Source organism: Aulostomus chinensis, chromosome 4, assembly GCF_037954235.1.
Source record: "Aulostomus chinensis isolate RoL2024-O1b breed Wild chromosome 4, RoL_Achi_v1.0, whole genome shotgun sequence".
NCBI lineage: Eukaryota > Metazoa > Chordata > Actinopteri > Syngnathiformes > Aulostomidae > Aulostomus > Aulostomus chinensis.
In genome coordinates this window covers 18,520,077-18,540,118 of record NC_141323.1, presented here as the reverse complement: position 1 = coordinate 18,540,118, position 20,042 = coordinate 18,520,077, and the positions used below count along the sequence as shown (strand labels likewise).

Sequence of the window (20,042 nt, the reverse complement as noted above, 5' to 3'; positions counted from 1 at the left end):
TAATGAGATATTAACTTATTACGATATAATTGTCCTGTTATCGTGATAACAGTTAAGTTATATAGGGATAACAATTTCATTCTCATAATCGTTTAATACCCCTATAATAAGATACACATTAAAAAATGCAAGTTTTGGCCTTCATTTTACTAACAATGAGTACTTTTTCAATCCTACTTAATTAAAAAGGAGGGCATGCATTTTCTGAATTTGCACAGAATCAGTGTGGACCTTTTACATGTCATTAACCTTCATGTCACATTGATATTTCTAATTTTAAATGCAGTCTAATGTGTGACGTTGTCACTCTCCTGGAGTTACGACTTCCAACGGGTGTACACACTGAACTTTTGAACTCGTAAATAACGCCCTAGTGGTCGCTCAACCTCTCAACCCTCCGACTGAAGCCGAGCCAAACCGAAGGCTGCCGACGACGACGTCATCATCGTTCTTTCGTTTTTCGCCTGCTGCGTGCGAAGGAGAGAGAGGAAAAACGGGTCTCAGCAAAGCAACAAGGAGGAAGAGCAATGGCGACACTGGATCGCCAAATACCAAGTCCGGATCGCTTCCTGTGTGAGCCTTGGTCCTCCTTCGTCAGTGCGTCTAAATTACGCTTTGTTGACAGTAAGTTGGCACGTCGGCAGCATTGTTATTTTTGCGGGTAAAGTGTCGGGAAGTGCGTGGTCCAACTGTCTGTGATTGAGTTGAGTAAGCTTCTCCACCATGCAGGGTCTGTCAGAGCGCAGCAAAGTAACTGTCAAAAATATAAATGCAGTATTGATAGGTTGCTTTGACAGCCACGCGTACACCAGCGCAGAAAGCTAACCTTTACTGCGCACTATTTGTTCATGTGACGCTCTCAGGAAGGATATCCTCATCAGTCCAGCTGTAAGTTTGTTTGCTTTGACAGCTCCACTCGATGCAGGCAAGCCAGCTCAGATAGGCGCTAGCAAGCTAATGCTAACCTGACATAGCCAGTAGCGTGGCTCCGCGCGTGGCCACAAAGTTTGTTGTGAAGGCTCCTGCGTGTTCGTAAGCGGATTTTTTTGTTTGTTTGTTTCTTGTTGTTCCTCTACGCAGACTCGTCCTTGGAGAACGGTGACAAAGAGCTTTACTGTGTCGGGGAAGTCGTGGAGCTCAGCCAAGCAGGTGAGGAAGTGATAGTAATTACACCACGGTGGTTTGTTGTTGTACCAGGCAATTAGCCGTGCTCCCTAGCATTAAGGATAGCAGGATATTTCTAATTATAACAGAGAAATACCAGTACGTATTAACATAAATATATTCTTAAGCTACGGGGTATGGGAGAAAAATATCACAGCAAGTATTCTTGATCTCTAGGGTGTTTCTGTTGAGCTGCCTGTAATTTTCCTCCATTAATCATTGTCATTCTGTAAGACGTCAGGGTAGAAAATTTCCCAAAACTGGAGGTGCCAGATTCAAATGACTGATCACTTGTCCTAAAGCCAAAGATATTCATCACATGCGACAGAGGAAAAGCATCGTTTAATGAGCTGTGGGTTGGACATTTTTGATATTGCTGGTTGAAGGATAATGGAAATAAGATAATTGATGAATTTGCCAATTAATTGACGATTCAACCTGACAACTTCTTTGAATTGTTTCCCCCGATTGTTTGCTACAATCTGCCATATTCACATTTGATGCCAATGTCCATGAATATATGAGCTCCCTTTTTTTAAAAAAAAAGAAAAAAAAAAGAGAAAAAAATATATTAAACCAAGAAAACAAAATGGATAAACATCATCATAGTTGTCGCATTTCTGCCGTTGAAGTGAGGATTAAACACGCTGGAATCACGTGATGCTGGATTTTATCAACAGTTAGCTGAGAGGTGCTTGTAATGGGGTGTGTTTACATACATTTAGATAGAAGTAGATAGTGTGTCTGCTTGTGTTTGACCATTTTATCCAGCTTTGCTTGTGTAGGGTTGAATATCCGTTAGGCTTAGGTGGTACAGTAATGTAATAACTTGTGTAACACATTTAAATGCATCACATAAAGCTTACATAAAGTGATGTGAGTAGATTATCACATTAGCCCTTGTGGTAGTGTGCTCTTAGATTATATAATTTATTACGTTACTGGTTCTGAAATTAGATTATCAGCTGCCACAAGGGTGTTTAGAAACCCTGAAGCGGTGATCTTTAATCCAGTCAAAAATATGAAAGTTGATGTATTAATTAGGACATGTAAATGAACCAACAGAGGAATTGTTTGTTATTGGCTTCTCATTTGTGTTCTGAAGGTGTTTTTTTTTTTAGCTAATCAATTGAATACGACTAGATATGAAATCACGCTGCCGCCAGCACATGTGCATCATCTCCCCTCAGCTTATTGGTGTGTCAGCTGCCATGGTAACAACAGTCATGGGCTCCTCCAATGTGAATCTATGGAAAATAGGTGCTTATCCCCTGTCTGTTCATTATGAAAGTTTTTTTTTTAAAACGCTGTAAAGTAGTGGATGCTCAGGTGAAATGTCCTAAAAGGGGGAAAAAAGAAAAAAAATGCCTTAACCAATATCAGTACATTTAGTCGATTTAATTATTTCAAAGAAAACCGTGGGTTCTAGAGGGCTTCCCTGAAGCAGAGGGTGGGTACATCCACACACAGCACCCCCACCACCCCACCCAGGGACCGCCAGAGGAGTTCCTTCACACCTCAGCGTGTATAAATATCCACAGGGGCACGCGTCGCACAGTTGAGTCACTCCTGAAAGTTTGAGCATGTTGCTGCTGCCTTCGCACAAACACACACACGCGCACACAGCAGGGGAAACTCTTCACGCTGTCACTGGTCCCACCCCTCCCCACAAACACACACACACACACACACACACACACACACACACACATGCCTCATCTTCCTCTGTCAGAGCTAGACTGGGATGGTGTTTCCAGAATTGCTGATCTGCTGGCTGGTAACTTGACACTAGTGCCGACTGAGAGTGATATGTTCACACACACACATGCACACATATATGCACACACGCTCACAAGCCACACAAAGGGAAACCCCATCTGAAATGCTTAACTTTTGCATTTGTATCGCTTTGAAAAGAATTGTGATTAATTGGTTTGTGCGTTCACACTTAACATGCGCACACACAGACGCATGAATAGACAAGTAGATGTTGTGTGGCAGGATACGATTGATATCTGCATTGATAACAACTGACAGCAACTTATCTCGACTTGAAGCCACGAGCTGTGTTCCTCTGTATGTATTGAAACATACATTTTCTAAGCACCACATCAGAAATGATTGATGGAACCAGTGTAATTTTTAAAAACTGGCTCAGCACAGCTAAAATGCTCCTTTTTTAGGGGATTTTTGTCCTTTTTGAAACTGAGTTGCGATTAATTGGAGATAGAAACACCTTTTCCATCATTTCACTCACCATGTAAATGAAAAAGTATTTCCAATTGCAGAGACATGAGCTACGGATTACTGGAATATTTGAATATTTATGCACCGTGATACTAACTTTGATTTCTGTTGAATTAACAAAGGAAGGAAACCACATGTCTGGCTCAAGGAGAGGGAGCAGAGACAAATTAACATGATCTTGACAATCCTAATGTTTGTATAACAGTAATGGATGGAAACATGCATTAATTTTCATTATCTTTTGCCAGTTTTCCTCACTTCAGTAGCAGTTTCCAGTTTCCTTCCTATCTCTTCTGGAAGGGGCTTGTTCATATATCCTAGCTGGAACATTTGAATCCTAAAAACACGTCAATTTATTTATGGCTTTTGACTGTATTTTCCATCTTAAAGACAGATAAAGTGATGTCCCAAATTCCCTCCGTAGAAGCTCCATCAAAAACGTGTAAACGTGTGATTTTTTTTTTTTTTTTTTTTTTGTGCCATCTGAAAAGATATTGTACTTGAATGAGCTCATCCTTGCAAGTGATAACTTGAGTACTAGATGCTGAAGGGCCGAGTCTGGTGGGCTGATTGTCAAAAATCGTATTCTTCACTGAATCCGTTTGCGTGCATGTTTTGTTGGACAAACGGCCTCGTAGTTTTCGACGGTTTACTCGCTCGGGGTTACATTTTCGAGTCTGAATCACCACATGATCTGATAAATCTGTCCTTCAAAAATATTTCTTGGAGTGCAAGTTTGAAACTGTACAGCAAGTCTGTGGTTCCAACTTTATAAAATGAGGAATCGACTGTATTCATGATATGTTTTAGTTGGACAGCGGGGCTACGCAACATCTACCTTTGAGTGATCGGGGTGTTTACTTTGAACATAGAAAAAACAAGAAACGACACGCAGCAATTGCAACAGTTGTGCTTTTTTTATGCATTATTATTCCTGCAGTCATCGGAAAAACCCAGTTTTAATGACAATCGTGCGGTTTTATTGGAGGTCTGTAAAAATAAAAGACGTTTTCTTCAGGCTTTAGGAAATGATTTGTGAGCAAGACGACCACAAAATTTAATCTAAAATGGTATTTTTAGACAACTACACAGGTATACATTGTCCAACAATTATCATTTATCTTATGAAAAATCAATACATTTACTCGTTTCTCTAGCTTATGGGTATCAAGTTCTTTTAAACATGGGCTAAAGAAGTTTTAGGGCAGATGCAGATCAGGAATTTTGAAACGGTTTCTGTTTATTTTTTTATTTTTTTCGTATTTTCAGTAGCTTTTTGGAAGTTTGACATTAACTTTTATGAAACCTTTACGCGATATTGCTAATATTCACGTTAATGTATCCGGATTAATACATCGTGCTTTCTCTTGCAGATCAGATCATTCGCCCGGTGAAAAGGGGTGAAAACAGCATTAAATGAGAGATTATTTTCATTACTCTAACATGTGTATTTATTCACCAGTAGCTGATAATATCTGTAGCTCATTTTCCGGCCTGCCAGTCATGTGGCCGTCTGTGGCAGTCGGCTGGAAACACACAATTGAGACCGCAGAAATAGGTTACGCTCTTGGTTTGCATATCCTTCGACAGACGTACAGGGAATTGCATTCTTTTCTTTTGAAAGTATTTTTCCGTTTCTCCTTTTCTATCCCGTGAACCCATGGTATTTGCAAGAAAACGCTAATTTTTGCGGTCATTCATTTGAACAAGAAAATGTGCAAATGTGGGTGGAGGACTATTATCACAGGAAATCCACTAATGGTTACTAATGGTACATGAAGCAGTCTGTAGAGCATGAAACTCCACAGCTCCAGTGTAAAAAAAAAAACAAAAGTATTTTAACAAATGTAGTTTTTCCTCTATGTTTAAGAGATCTTGGTCAGTGCCCCATCCATCACCAAATTTAGGAAACAATCGCTATAATTTTTTTGGCCTTTTTTCAAATTTTGTGGCAATAAAGAACAAAATATTTTTCAAAATCACAATGTTAACATTTGTTTTTCAGCGCATAATTATCATGTAAACTTGTTCTTGTGTGCGTAATGTCAGCATCAGGAAATAGCAGCTATCAGGCAAATCAGTCCTAAAATATCAGTGTATTGGATATCGGCAAAAAAAAGTCCAATATCATACTTCTAATACAATAAGAATTATAGTTTCCCAAAAAAATATCACTTTTTAGAAGGTAGTTGAACACATTTTGACAAGAAGACCCCCCCCCACACACACACACATGCGCGCGCGCACACACACTCACACACATCGGTTTTTCAATAAAGGATCACTACCCTCTTGCTCCCCTTTCCCAAACCCTAAGCATCACAACTAAATACCCGACTCTAACCCCGAACCTAAACGTTTACTCTTTCCTTTTTAGATAAGTCCTCGTCTCATGATCCCATTAACCACCTTTTTTTTTTTTTTTTTTTTTGTGCCAATAGGTTTTAATTTTGGACTAAAACAAACCTATAAAACAAATCTAAACAATAGAAAGCACTGAGAATGCATTCCTCTGCCAAGGAGGCTGTGTAGCTACAGAACAAGAACAGAATAGTACAGAATGCAGTTAAAAGAGGTGTGTCTAGTACTAATATCTGCTACATTTATATACTTAGGCATTTTGCTCTGAAATATTCATTAACCACCTTTTAATGGCCCCAACGTTTCTCCCCCAAATCCTCATGAAAGTAAATGGGAAAAAAAAACACGCAGCCCGAATGATGCATTTAGGAAAAAAAAAAACTACAAGTACCATCATTTTACACTTGATATACTTGTTTCTCTCAATATTTGTGCTGATCTTGAGTATTTGTCAAGAGGGTGGAGTTGTTATTACTGCAGGCTAAGTTTTGCTGCATGCTACCTAGCGCAGAGAAAGCGTGAAGAGGCGGCGAGGAGTGACGCCACCGTCACACGGTGACATTAGCAACTCCTCAAAACCCAAGACAAGTTCCTCTGTTGTTAAGCGTCGCTACCGTTGGTTTCAGGGTGTCTTAAACGGCGATATCAATTTCTCTGCAGTCATCTTAACTTGGCAGCTGAAGTCCACCTGCCAGTGGATCCATCAGGCTCTATTATGCAACAAATTACGCAAAGGAAATTGTTTTAGCGATTTTCGCAATTTTCTTGCATATTTATAGACCACAGTGTTAAGTAAGAGGAATAAAGAGCGAAGTAATGAATAGCAGCCCATGTTATGTGTGATTATGGTTGTCACAAGAGCCCGAATGTCAAGTCGGTTTTATCCGTAAAAGACCAAATCACAACAAAAGTAATCTCCAGACACTTGACAAGCAGGTGTAGAATCCCACTTTTTTTTCTTTCTTTTTTTTTTTAGATGAATTTGGACCCTACAGTTCCCCATGAGTAAACAAATCTGCTACAATGGCTACAGAAAACTTGATTTTTACAGGCAGACCCAAGCTCTACAATGGCGGCCATCTGCTTTGACCATTTTGGGGGAAAGAGAGTAGGAAAGAGATCGAACTTTTTGAATGTGAAGTGTTTTAATTTTATTGACAAGCTGTGCTGTGCTTTAAAATTCTTTTCCCCCTCTTAGAAGAAAATAACTCATTACTTCTTCTTTATTATGTAAGTTGCTCAAACTTTGCGATCATGACGAGCAAGTGCACCGAACAACTCAGCAGCCAGACTCAAAGTCTGTTCGTCGCCGTTTGTGACTTTGTCTGTTCTGGAGATAAGTTTCGGTTTCTCTTTTCTCTGTTTCAGAAATGTTCATCAGAAACCAGTTTCCAGTGTTGGAGGAATTTTGTCTTGTTGTCTGCCATGTCTGCAATCAGGTGGTCACTCCTCAGGGCATCCTCACACACTTCGGTAAGATACGCTCTCACACACAAACACGCACACCCTCAGGGCATCACCTTCGTCATGACGTCCATAAAGAAACCTCAGTGTAGTCATATGTTACAGGGAAATGCATAGTGACACTGAAACCTCTTTCATCAATACAATAACTCTAATTTATCTCTGGAAGGAACATTGAGGTGCCCGGCACACTGTGTGAAACAAACACCACACGTTTGCTGTATCATTATTACACAGACTTTGCTCACTGTGCAGAATTGTACACATTTAATCTAAGACATGTGTTTCTCAACAATGCCGGGTGATAAAATAACTCACCGCTCTCGCACACTGTTTTGAAAATCTGATCTCTTTTGCTCCTAAACTCAAGTATTTCAAAACGAATGGAATTTTTGACAAGCTGACACATTAAAAAAAAACAATTGGAAACACACATCCGTGGCCTCCTTGAGAGCAAACCCGCTTCTAATACAACCAAATTTCTTGCCTGAGTTTTTTTTAAAAACATTATTCAGGCAGAAAAAAAAGTTAAAGAGACATATAAAGAGGTGTATACAATATAATACATCATATTTCACGTGTACTCTATGAAGTGGCCATTTTTTATTTTGGGATATTTGTTGCTATGGAGACTGAGCTCCACTGGCAGAGTTGACATGTTGCTCTCACCGGTTTGTGTTCAAAGCAAACAGTTATTCAAATTGAAATCCAAAAGTAATTATTGATTTTCAGGTATTTCAAGTATTTATCTTTAATGTTATTTGTTGATGAAGTTGTTGGAGTAAACCGGGCTCTCATTGGCTGTCCGCCCTGTCCGTCTAGAGCGCACTCGCATCTGCCTGCGAGCTGCTGCTTCCTTCTGTTGGCGGCACGTGCACCAGCCCCAGCGTCTGTTTGAGCTCGGGGAGACACATGGTCATGCTTTAATGAAACACACACACACACACAAACACACTGCTTTTCCCCTAGAGAAGAGCAGAGTTGCATGCACACACAATCTCACTTTCTGTTTCTCAGCACAAAGAGGTCAGAGGTATTGTTGAGACACATGCACGTGCATTCACACACACACACACACACACACAAGTGCACAGGCACGCACGCACGCACACACACACACACACACACACACACAGTGTTACACACAGGCTCCTGGCAGCCACTGTTGTTTTCTTCCTGCTCCTGCCCCCTGCAGCCGCCCCGCCCTCATTGGCAACAACTCTGCCTGCTGACACGCACACACAGTCAGGAAACAACAGGTCGACAACGCGCAAATAAAACTCTATGCATGTGCACACATAGGGGATCTCGCCATAAAACTGAATGATCGACACGCCACAATATGAGAGCAATCGAAAGTTATACTGGCACATCCTGCATCGTCATGTGATAATTATTTGAAAAGTTTGAATAATGCACATCATGTTTCCTCGTAGATCTTCATGTATGTCTGGATTTTTTAATGTGGAAAATCATAGCCAGAATGGCAGGGTTTGTTTTCAGCTGTAAAGTGTGGAATATCATGGAATTTGAAAAATACCCAACGCAACTCCAAACAGTTATTTTGCGAGCATAATTGTTTTCATTACCATGCATGTCACTGCTTCTGCTGCCATCTGGATGTCAGGGGGGGGGGGGGGGGCGGTAGGGGGGGGGGGGGTAGGGGGGGGGTAGGGGGGGGGGGGTCAGTGGCTCAGCTCTTCCTGCACATCGACACTCTCGCTCATGGTGTATGCAGCTGCATACACACATAAAAGTAATATAACAGTTGCTTGTCTCTCACGCCATTCAGTTAGCGAACAGTTATTGCATCCTGTCTGTGTGCAGCATAAATACTCAAACTAAAGTTCTTCCTTTGATTATAAAATGTAAAAACATTATTTTGCTCACAAAACGTGGGCGGCATGGCTCAGAGGTAGAGTGGGCGTCGAGCAATCAAAGCGGTGCTGGTTCGATCCTCACTTCCCCCATGACTGTGTTGAAGTGTCCTTGAGCAAGATACTGAATCCCTAATTGATCCTGATAAGCAGATTGGCACCTTGCATAGAAGCCTCCACCATCAGTGTGTGTGTGTGTGTGAGTGTGTGTGCGCGCGCGCTAAAGAGCCAGAAACGACGATGTAAAGCCCCTTGAAAACCGCTAAGTTAGAAAGGTGCCGTATAAAACTGAGTCCAACTACCATGAACCAAATTCTTGATATTCATCTAATGTTCAATGTTTTCATCCTGAAATTTTTAAATTGCATTCATGCCACTATTGGGGTGTAGAATTAAAACAACAACAACAACAAAAAAACCCTGCGATTATTTTGACTGATATTGTGACTTAAAGGCCATCTCTGCAGCACCACAATATTTAATCAAGAAATGCTTTTTAGACACTCAGCGAACCTTTCACAGAGATATTGCCCCTTCGTGTGACTTGAAAATTGCATATTACTTGGGATTCATTTTGCAGCCTGATCCACTGAATGATTAGAAAGTCGCTCAGGTGACAAAATATACCTAAATTGTAAAAAAACAGAAAATGGATTCGACTGTGATTTTATGATGATTTCATCAGTCGTCATACTCTCCAGCTGGTGTATTGGACTCATTAACGTAAATCTTTAATTTGAAGCGTCACTCGCCCAACTAGTCAGTGGTAGGGCATGAAAACTGCTCCTCTTAACCTCTGCTAAGTAGATGGCCTCTAGTAACTGACCCTGGTAGTCTGGGCTTGTGATGTTTTATGCATTTCCTCTCATTGTTGCACATTCCCATCGTGTCACTGTAGTATCGTCACAAGAACGCTGCCACTGTTCCCCGCTGGTGATTCCACAGTAGATGATGTGACCCTGCGTAGCCTTTCTATTCATAGCAGTTGCACTGCGCGTGCGTGCAAGCGCGTGTGCGTGCGTGTGACAACATCCATCGTTGAATCTACTTTCATGGTTGACCTGTACATTGAATCAGCAGCGAGGCCTTATACAGAAATACCCAGACACACACGGGAAGGGGGTTAGCTGCCTCAGGGGTTCCGCTGCTAGTTATACACGCCTAGTTTGCTGCTCAGTTTTGCTGTCTGTGTGTGTGAAGACAAGAGTCATCATAATGTGATACTTGTGTACAAGAGATATTTAATATATGCCAAATCTGCTACGAAATAGGTCACATATGTATCAGAGACTGGTCCCATATAGTGGTTTGTTTATCTAAATCTTCTCAGAGGGAGAGGGGACGCATGTGTGTTCTCAGGATAAGTCAGCGGGATATCAAATAAATCCCTCACGCCGCCTGTGTTCTTATCTGACTTCATCTAATGAGATTTTGAGGAATTAAGAAAGAAAATTGTTTTAAATGTTGTAAGCTGAAGTTAACACCCCCCATGTGTGAAATACAGCCAATCAGAGATGGAGGATGGGCGGGTCTCCTTATCGAAATGTGTTCAACTGTCTAATTAAAAGTGATGTTTTGGGGCCAACTATAATTGAGATTTTTGATGAAATATATTGTATTAGAAGTAGGGATGGATTATGTTGGATTTTTTTTTTCTCTCCGAATCCGCTGATATTTTTTTTATCTGTCCCCACAAGTTTATATGATGTTCACGTTTCATTCTTTCGGCTCTCACTGAAAAACACACATGAACAAGTTGAGATAAAAAAGTGTAGTGTTTCTTTATTTCCCCCCAAAAACATGGAAAAACCTGCTCCAAGTCGTTGCTTCATTTGTAATCAACAATGCACCAAAATAAAGAAACTCGTCTTGATTTGCTGGGCCGACGTTACTGTCGGCGATCGAACTGGAACCGATATGTCAAAGATGACCAATATCTGCGCATTCTGACGACGTGTTGATATGACCTGGCATCCCTGATTAAAAGCGACACATATCGTAAAAGGGCTCGTACGTTTGGCGTTTCATATGGTCGTGTTTGCAGCACGGTTGTAAATCTCCACAGCATATGCAGACATTTCGCTCCATTCATTCTATTTCTCTCATCTGCTGTGATTTCCACTTAACTCCTCTCGGTCTTTCTCTGCTCGCCTCTCACCTGCTGTTGGCCTTCTTGTGTGCCAGCGAGTCAAGTGCATTTAAAAAAAAAAAAAAAAAAAAAGTCAGTTTTTTTTTTTCTTTTCTTTTGTGGCAGTTTCTGTCTTTTTCTACACATTTTTCTAAACATTTGCTCAGCGGAGGAGCAACAGTACACCCGCGGTTTCCCTTTTAGATTCTTTTTGTTCGGGAGTGTCAGGACTAGTATTGACTGAGGTGGTTGTTGCGTCAGTGTGTCTGGGCTGTGGTGAAGTTGTTCATTTCACACAATGTTCAGCTGTTGTTGTTTGAAAGTTTCTCCATTATCCACCAAACTTCTCCTTTGTTTAATTCGCTGCTGCCGTTTTTCATCCTTCTGCTGTTATTGTTATTGCAGCTTGGCCGTCTGAACCATTATCTGATTCTGGGGCCAATTAGAAAACCAGCTGCCGCTGCACATCAGAGGAAGCGATTTTGGGGATTTTTGCTTGTCTTTCTCGCTTGAAGTTGTATCAGTATTGGTGTGAAAAGGTTGAACCGCTCAAAGGGAATATATAAGTAAATGGAAAGGAAGATTAATGAGAAAGATCTCCTAGAATCTGAGAAGAAATGATGCATCTGGTATTTTTTTTAAAACGTCTCCTAAAATGTTAAATTTTCTAGACGCATACATTTGGCTTGAAAACGTTTCATTGCCCAAGTTGATGTTGAAGCACAAATGTATTTACGTGAGTGTAAGCGAAAACTAAAAATAGTTTTCAACTGAACTCAGAGAGCAATAGTTTTTCTTTGTTTTTTCGCTTTTTTTTTTTTTGTAGTCTCTCAATGACATGTCTCTGATGCTGCCGGGCAAATACGCACCAACACCAGGTATTTGAGTGCCCATTTGTTTCGACGTGCCATCAAGTTTTCTGCAAGACTCGGTATTACGATTTATTGCCATTTTAAATCGGACACTTCTTGAAATCATATCATGGGTCATTTTTTTTTCCAAAAACAAGTCAGCGGGAGTTTTATTTCCATTGCATAACTTCACAAACATAAGAAAAATGTAACATTTAGGTATGCCGGACTAGTACGCTTAAATTTAACATGAAACATCAGTGCATTATTATCTCTAACCTTATTATTTTATGTTTTACAGAATTTTTGAGTGAATTGTTGTAGTTTATTTGAATAACAAGCGATGACATTTGTGAAATGATTCAGTGTAGTTGGATATTCCAACCACAATCGTCATGTGGTTTGATTTTTTTTTTCTTCAACCTCTGCAGTGCAGGAATATCATGGTAAAGTGCAGTTTTTTTGTATAAATGTTCATCTGTTACACAGAAAAGTAAATGTTTCTATGCTTACAATGCTTCCTGTTAATCCCTTTGTGATATCAAGTGCACATTAGAGTAATCATTACTTAGGAGGTTTACAAGACCAACATTCAACATTCTATGTGCCTTTCTATATCAGAATAACTTTCTACTATCTATCAAATTGTCTTCCCCTGCTGTTCTCTCCATGTAAACAACCCAGCTGCGCTCTGAGAGTCTCCTCTTCCTCGTCATGCTGCTGGCTCCACCCACAGGAAGAGCCAGCAGCCAGTCAGAAGCCAGCTAGGGCTCACAGCATTGCCATAACGACAAGCAGGCAGAAGAGCCCAGTAGCCAGTGTGCCCTTGTGCTTGAGTGGCTTAGTGACCTTGCCCAGGCAGCCGTCCATGGATTGTAAATGAGTACGCTTAGTTCCAAATCAGCTCCTTACTCCCTGGATGAGTTCTGTTCCAAAACACAATATGGCTGTTTTTTTTTGTTTGTTTGTTTTTTATGATGGGGGGGGGGGAGAGAGAGAGAGAGAGAGAGAGAGAACATGTTCTCATCAGTTGCTAGATGGAATGAAAACATGAGCTAAATGCAGAAAACTTTTTTCTCCCCCCAAAATCAACTGTGCCACTTCAGGATTAGTCGTTTTAATGCAGTAGTTTACAGAATTTTTCAAAAAGAAATTATTGAATTTAAACATCCCTACATTCAAATGTTTCAATTGCCTTAAGCCTAGATGCATAAATTATTACATGCTGTAACCAGAAAAGAAAAGATACTGTGAAAGAGTCTGTTTTTCAATGAGTAAACACACACACACACTCACACACGCTCACTCCATGTCTACATTGCAGTGCCATTGACCTTCCCAGTACAGCTGACTTAACTGTTGTCTGATTAATGTGTGAAACTGTGAGCTAATGTGTCATTTAATATGTGAAACTGTGAAAGTTGAAGCTGCATACCTGCAAATGTGGCTCTGGACTTTGATCCTGCTACTCTGAAAACAGCTGCCCCCCCCTGTGCTCTGCTTCCAGTGGCCTATTTACACACCTGCCACACGCACGCGCGAGCACACACACACACACACACACACACACATGCGCGCGCACACACACACACACACAGATATACAAATACACACAAATTATGCTCTGACAAATTATTGTTACATGTAAAGTACTGCACACAGATGCTGTGTTATTCGTGTTGTCTCAGGCTTTCCAGAAGCACAGATTTAAAAGTACGCTGCTTCTCAGTGTGGCATCATACCCACAGACACACCTGTTTTACGTTTGCATGCATCAGCTAATCTCTTAAATACAAACACACACGCATCGTACACAAACGCTCCTTCAATCACCTGCAGCACACTTTCCTGTGAACTCACGCGCTCTGTGCAAACACATCATGTTGTTCCAGCGTGCTACCATCCCGCTTCACTCAGGATTGAACACTGTCAAAAACACACACGCTCACACACACACACACACTGACATCAGCAACTTGCTTAAACAGCTTATTTTACACTTGAGGTACCGTTACTGAAAACTGAAATTTCCCATTAGAGGAGCTTTTCATTTAAATTCAAAATCTCCTCCCAAGTTTTAACTTGACCTGACGCTCTCTGTTTAAAGCAGCGCTGGGGAGAAAATATTTTGTGTATGCATAGTCGAGTGGATCATGCGTTTTTAGGGGGAGCAAGAAGAAGCCAAAATCTGATTAATTGGCTGATATCTCATGACCACTGATATTTTCAGCAAAAGTGGTTGTCACATGATCTGATATGGCCATCAGCCCAGAGCTGCTTGCACTTATGGCCCTGCAAGCTCTGAACAGGATTGTTAGCAAATCAAGCAGCAGAGTAACAGTTATTTCAGTCGAATGCGTTCATAATGCCGTACTATGAGCAAAAAAGACAATGTGCTGACAGCCACGGGCTGCAGGCATCATTGAAGATCACTTTTTGTCCCTTTTATTGTCACCCGCGTGCTTAAATACTTGAGAATTAAATGTCTCTTTCTTTAAAAAGACCATAGAATAGGGCTTGTTTAATGATTAGTAGGCTGTGAGTGAATTAATTTGTAAATGAATATGCCTTCGTAAAAGCCGGGATTTGAAAATACTCAGGATTAAATGAAAGTTCAGGTCTATGAAGTTCCTCCATAACTTACACTGCTGTGATGGCATGAAGGACCCCTTTAAATGTTCATTTAACAGAGCGGGAGTTACGTTTTTATATGGTGTGTCCCGTTTTATAGCATCTCAGCAATACTTTTGGGAAATTGCTTTTTTTTTTTGTTGATAGTAAAGCGAATATAATTTGCTGGTCAGAAGTCAAGGTCACTGTGACAGGTACACTTTGCAAAGGCATAAATTGACGGAACAGTATTTGATGAGTAAATTATGCACATTCACACGATTTTTTTTCCTTTCTGACCGACAACCGGCGCTGACGCTCACTGTTAATTGACAAAATGAAAATGTACCATTTAGAATGTTTTCAACCCATAACAAAATACCAATACTTGAACGATTTTTGTCATGAAAAGCTTTTTTTTTTTTTTTTTTTTTTTTTTGATGCATGCGGTGGAAGTAGGAGCACAACAGCAGAACATGATGATTCACGCATCCCTCGCAAACAAACAAAAACACATTGAGTCCTCTGCTGCCAAGAGCACTTTGTAACTGGTCTAGTAGACTCGAACAGAAAGACAACTAGAAACTTAAGATGTACGACAGCTCGAGGCTGTGCAGACATCTGCTACCATCCAAGTCCAGTTCTGCAGATAACGCCAGTTTGTTTACAGATAAAGAAGTTGTCATATTTTCAAGAGAATATGAATGTCTGGCTGAGTTCCATTCAGACTAATTTTTCACCGTAAAGTGGTTGTTGTTGTTGTTGTTGTTGTTGTTAGAGTTTAAAAACTTGAACTTATTTTATTCAGAGCTGAGAACATAAATCCAGTGTAGAACATTATTTTTTTTCTTTTAGCACCTGCTGGGAGTGTGTTTTCCCTGTGTTTATAACATGTTCACGCCTCTGTTTTCCTTCAGGTAGCTGGGGTATAGATTCCCTGTGAGACAGACAGAGAGAGACAGACTGTCCTGGACCACAGCCCCCCCACCCCTCTCCCACTTCCCTCCCCACTTTGCCCCCCACAAAAACATGCATAGCAAAAACCGTAAGTGTAAGCTCCTCTCCTACTTCCTCCCCAAAGCCTTGTGATTTATTCCCTCCCCATGTCTTACTTCTAAGTCTCACTTGTGCTTTCTGATCAGATCTGGGTCAAAGAATGTTTAGAGGTGTTGGCTCTCGTTTCAGCTGTACAGTAACATATTGTGATCACGCAGTTGCATCGGGGAAGTTGTTCATTAAAGAAATGTTCATTTGTTTCATCTGGAAAAAGGTATAAAAGAACCACTCTGGTTTCATCTCTCCTGTGTTACAACACAGCCTTCTGGCACTTGAGCAGTATTTAAAAAAAAAAAAAAAAAAAAAAGTGGGTATAACACCAAATTGCACAACACTCAAGTGCTGATCTGATGCAAATGAGATCCAACATGTACCCAGATCCAAAAAAGTGCCCACTAACAATGCATGGTCGTGATTGTACAAGTGTGTCTTGAGCTATTGAGTGTGTGTTTGTGTGTGTTTTTAGAGATGAAGTATCCACTCAAATGTTTGTGTCTGCTTCTGTGTTTACTTCAGAGAAGCGCCACGGCTCCCCCGTCCCCTCCCGGAGCCCCCTGGTCTCCATGAAGCCCAAGACGTCTGCAGTGGCCCCTGCAGTGCCTCACAGTCCAGGGGATGCCCTGGCCTTCAGGATCCCCAAAGACTACCCTCACTCCCGGTTCAGCAAGGCCCCTCTTGCTGTCTATCCACCGAAGGGGGCAAGGAACAAGACATGGTGGGTGACTTTTTTACACCGGAAACATTTAGATTTGTTTCATTACATCATTTAAGTTCACAAGTTTTCTTTGTCTCCCTCCAGTGTATCACTTCCTGTCGTCAGCTTGGAGAAGATGCCCTGCCTAAGCCGAGCGGACTCTGCATCGCACGTACGCCTAACCCCCTCCTCATCATCCCCTCTCAAACATCCATCTCTCCCTCCCCCATCCTCCCAACGCTCCACCGAAAAGCTATTGAATGGTCGAGGCAACAGTGGGCCGTCCACTCCACGCCCCACCACGTCCCCATCCTCTCTGGACGGGCGGCCCAGCCCAGCCCGCTCTCCTCTCGATAGACGCCCCTCATCTACACCCTCTCCCTCCCCGCTGGACCGAAAACCATCGCCTTCACCCTCTCATCGTTCTGGCACTCTGCCATCATCATCATCATCATCAACGTCATCGCCTTTGGAGAAGAAGTCCCAAAATGGAACAAAAACTTCCTCCAGGTCACACAAAAGACTCTCAGGTCAGTCCTGCTTTAGGATCTTGCTGAGTGATGTTGCTGTGCTTCAGGAGTTAAAACATTTTTGGCTTTCTTCCTTTAATTTCTCTCATGAGCTTTACATAAGAGCTCCTGTGTTCCTGCATTCATGCGCACACTTTCACAAATTCACACACTCACTATTTCTTATCTGTGTATACTTTGGAGGGTGTCCATGCTGAACGTTTGGCCGTAGACGTGACAGTAGTGTAGTTTAAAACTTTTCTCCCCTCATGTACTCTCTGCTTTTCTTGTGCCCTTCTGTCTTTCACTCCCTCTCATTCTCACTCCCCGAATTGTTGCTTTTAGATTGGTGGACACAAGTTAACCCAGAGGTGAAACTACTGACAGTAAAGATGTTTCAGGGTCCAGCTGTCAGCGTCTGTCCCGTCTGTCTCCTTCTTCTTCTTCTTCTTCCCCTCCTCATTTTTCTCCTCTTTGTCTTTGTTTATGCTACATCTTGCTGTGCTTCAAGCCTCTGATTTATACCCTCTAATTCAGGATCTCCAGCTGCCAAAAAAGACTTTCCCCACCTCCCGTGTCTCTATATTTTTTATCCGCTCGCTCTCCACCTCCCGCCTAGACCTCCGTGTTTCTCTTACACATTCTGACTCCGACAGTATTTTTTCCCCACTGCCAGTTTCTCCCTGTGACTTTCTGTGTTCATCATCTCATTTCTCACCTCATCTTCTTCTTCAGTGTGTGTTTACACTCCCAACTTCGTTTCTTTTTCAACTTGTGACTGATTCTTTTTTATTTTCGAGTGCATGTTATTGATTTTACATTTGCATCTATTTGTGTATGCCTGTCCTGCAGTGCAAACACAAAGATTAAATGTTTCAGAGTGAAGGCCAGCTCCAGATTATAGCCCTCTGACAGTTTAGGATAACCTGCTGACTGGAGGTTTTTGTTGGCCGTCCAGTTTGAGTGGAGCAATGAAAGTCCCTCGGTGTTTCTGAGAAGTACTTTTGCTTTTGATGCTGGCAGAGAAAAGAACATTGGTGGTTGGTTTGAAAGCTTTTCCTGACGCATGTAAAAAAAAAAAAAAAAAAAAAAAAAAGTTGATGGAGGACGTAAAAAAAAAAAACCCGCAATCCGTTTAAAATGCTCTTCTTTCTTCTCTAAAATAAGAATCTTTGAGCAACGACAACATACTATTCGCATACTATCTTCGTATGACTTGCCATTGCTGTTGTTTTTGATTTAACACCAACTTCTTTATAAGCTATATATTTAGCTTTTAGTCCGCAAAGAAAAACCTCAAGACAAATCATATAAGTTTAAAACAAGTCGTATAAATTACAGGTCATTCATAGGTATTATTTGGAACTGATTTTCTGGACTGGAATTACAGGTTTTCATTTTGGTGCAATCCCGCAGGCGACAAATGAATGTAAAAGCAGCTTCAAATGAAATATTGATATCATATTTGAATTTATTAAACCAAGTAAAGACCATTCTGTGGCACTTTCGATGTGCCGTAGTTTAAATGATAGTGATGTGATGATGTAGCTCCTCTGCAACTATAAGATCCTCAACAACCGGACATGTCACGTTTGACAAAAAAAAAAGTATATTCTGCATAATATGATAGTATGCCTAACAGACTATAGAAACCAAGCTGATTAGCAGTAAAATAAAATGTAAAATGCACATAATAACAAATAACGAGATGAATGAGGAACTCAAACAGCATCTGTAAGAGGGAGGAGACAGAGATAAACTGGAGATTCATTGAAGAAAACACGCTCCCAATCAGGTTAGCTTGATCGACTCAGTTACCATAGTAACTGACTCATAGCCTGTTACTTCTGTTTGTGAAACCAGCTGGTATTACTCGTCTGTCTCAGGGTTCAACTCCTTTTCTAAAATGAAAAACGCGGACTTTCCCTCGTTTCAGGGTTAATGGACTTTCTGAGAGAGACCCCAGGTCTTTTTTTGGTGTGGTTTGATCACATTTGATTGACACTGACCAAATAACCTGAGTATTGATTGTTGACACCTTTTTAAGTGAACCCCATCCACATTAAGCAGATGTCTTTGTCAGTAATACCGTGTTCACGTCAGGTCCTCTTAGTCATACTAAGCTCATTAAAGATTTCGAATTTCCAGGCTGTTTGTTTTTAAATGTTTGTCTTTTGTCTGCTACTTTTAAGTCGCATAGCACAATTCATATAAACCATAAACGTACAAATCTTTCTGGTACATCGGAGACTTTGGCTGCCATCTGCCACACTCTTTTAAGTTTCATTATCAAGTCTCTTTAGATGTGTTTAATGAAGGCAGGCGAGAGGTTCCTGAGCCGTCAGTCACTCTTGACTCCTGCCAGGAATGATTTGTCACAGCGGGAATTGGTACAGTTAATCCATTTGAAGCTGGAAGCATCAATGATAATGTCACACAAACACACGCACACACACGCACGCACACATACACAAACGTCAGTTCTATTAGACGACAGTGCCCTCAGACCACAACTGATTGAGTAAAGCAGCTTGTGAAAAGACAAATGTCAGCTGTCTCCAGAGACAAATTAATGCACTCATGGCATTCTACTCCCAACAAATGTGATTTGATAAGAAGAAATGGTCTTTCATTACTCTAATGTGTGTGTGTGTGTGTGTGTGTCTATGTCTATGTTTCACAGGGAGAGTGTTTGATCCTAACAAGCACTGTGGCGTTCAGGACCCCGAGACAAAACGACCTTGTACACGCTCTCTCACCTGCAAGGTAAAACCTGCAGCATTAGTTCAAGTCAACGACAGTTTCCCCTCTTGTTTCTTCCCGTCTAAAGCCATCTGACCAGGAGTAATGATAATAATGATCATAATACTACTGACTGGTACACTACTACTCTAAACGACTCTAAAACTCTAGCTCTGAGATACAGTACTTCCCACCACCGTTAGCAGGGTAACGCCTGAGCATTTTAGAGCCTACGCTTCCCTTGATGAGGTAATTACAGATGCTGGAAAGGACCACAGCATGTTTGATCAGTAATACTTCATTTACTGCCCTTTAATTACCTCCAGCAAGCTTCACTAA

At 41.1% G+C, this 20,042-nt stretch overlaps 1 protein-coding gene across 3 annotated transcripts in view; it reads left to right on the top strand.

The window, feature by feature from the left end:
- Positions 1-482: 482 nt before the first annotated feature.
- atxn7l1 (ataxin 7-like 1) overlaps positions 483-20,042 on the top strand; it is a 30,053-nt gene continuing 10,493 nt past the window's right edge. The window contains exons 1-7 of one of the 3 annotated variants that reach the window (XM_086202213.1): positions 483-624; positions 1,081-1,149; positions 7,141-7,245; positions 15,624-15,747; positions 16,275-16,473; positions 16,558-16,982; positions 19,645-19,727. In XM_086202213.1, the coding sequence (XP_086058339.1) occupies positions 7,198-7,245; positions 15,624-15,747; positions 16,275-16,473; positions 16,558-16,982; positions 19,645-19,727 (879 nt within the window). In that variant the 5' untranslated portion in view covers positions 483-624; positions 1,081-1,149; positions 7,141-7,197. Of the gene's footprint in view, positions 625-1,080; positions 1,150-7,140; positions 7,246-15,619; positions 15,748-16,274; positions 16,474-16,557; positions 16,983-19,644; positions 19,728-20,042 lie in introns of those variants that run through there. The other 2 variants (XM_086202211.1, XM_086202212.1) reach the window with 2 other exon arrangements.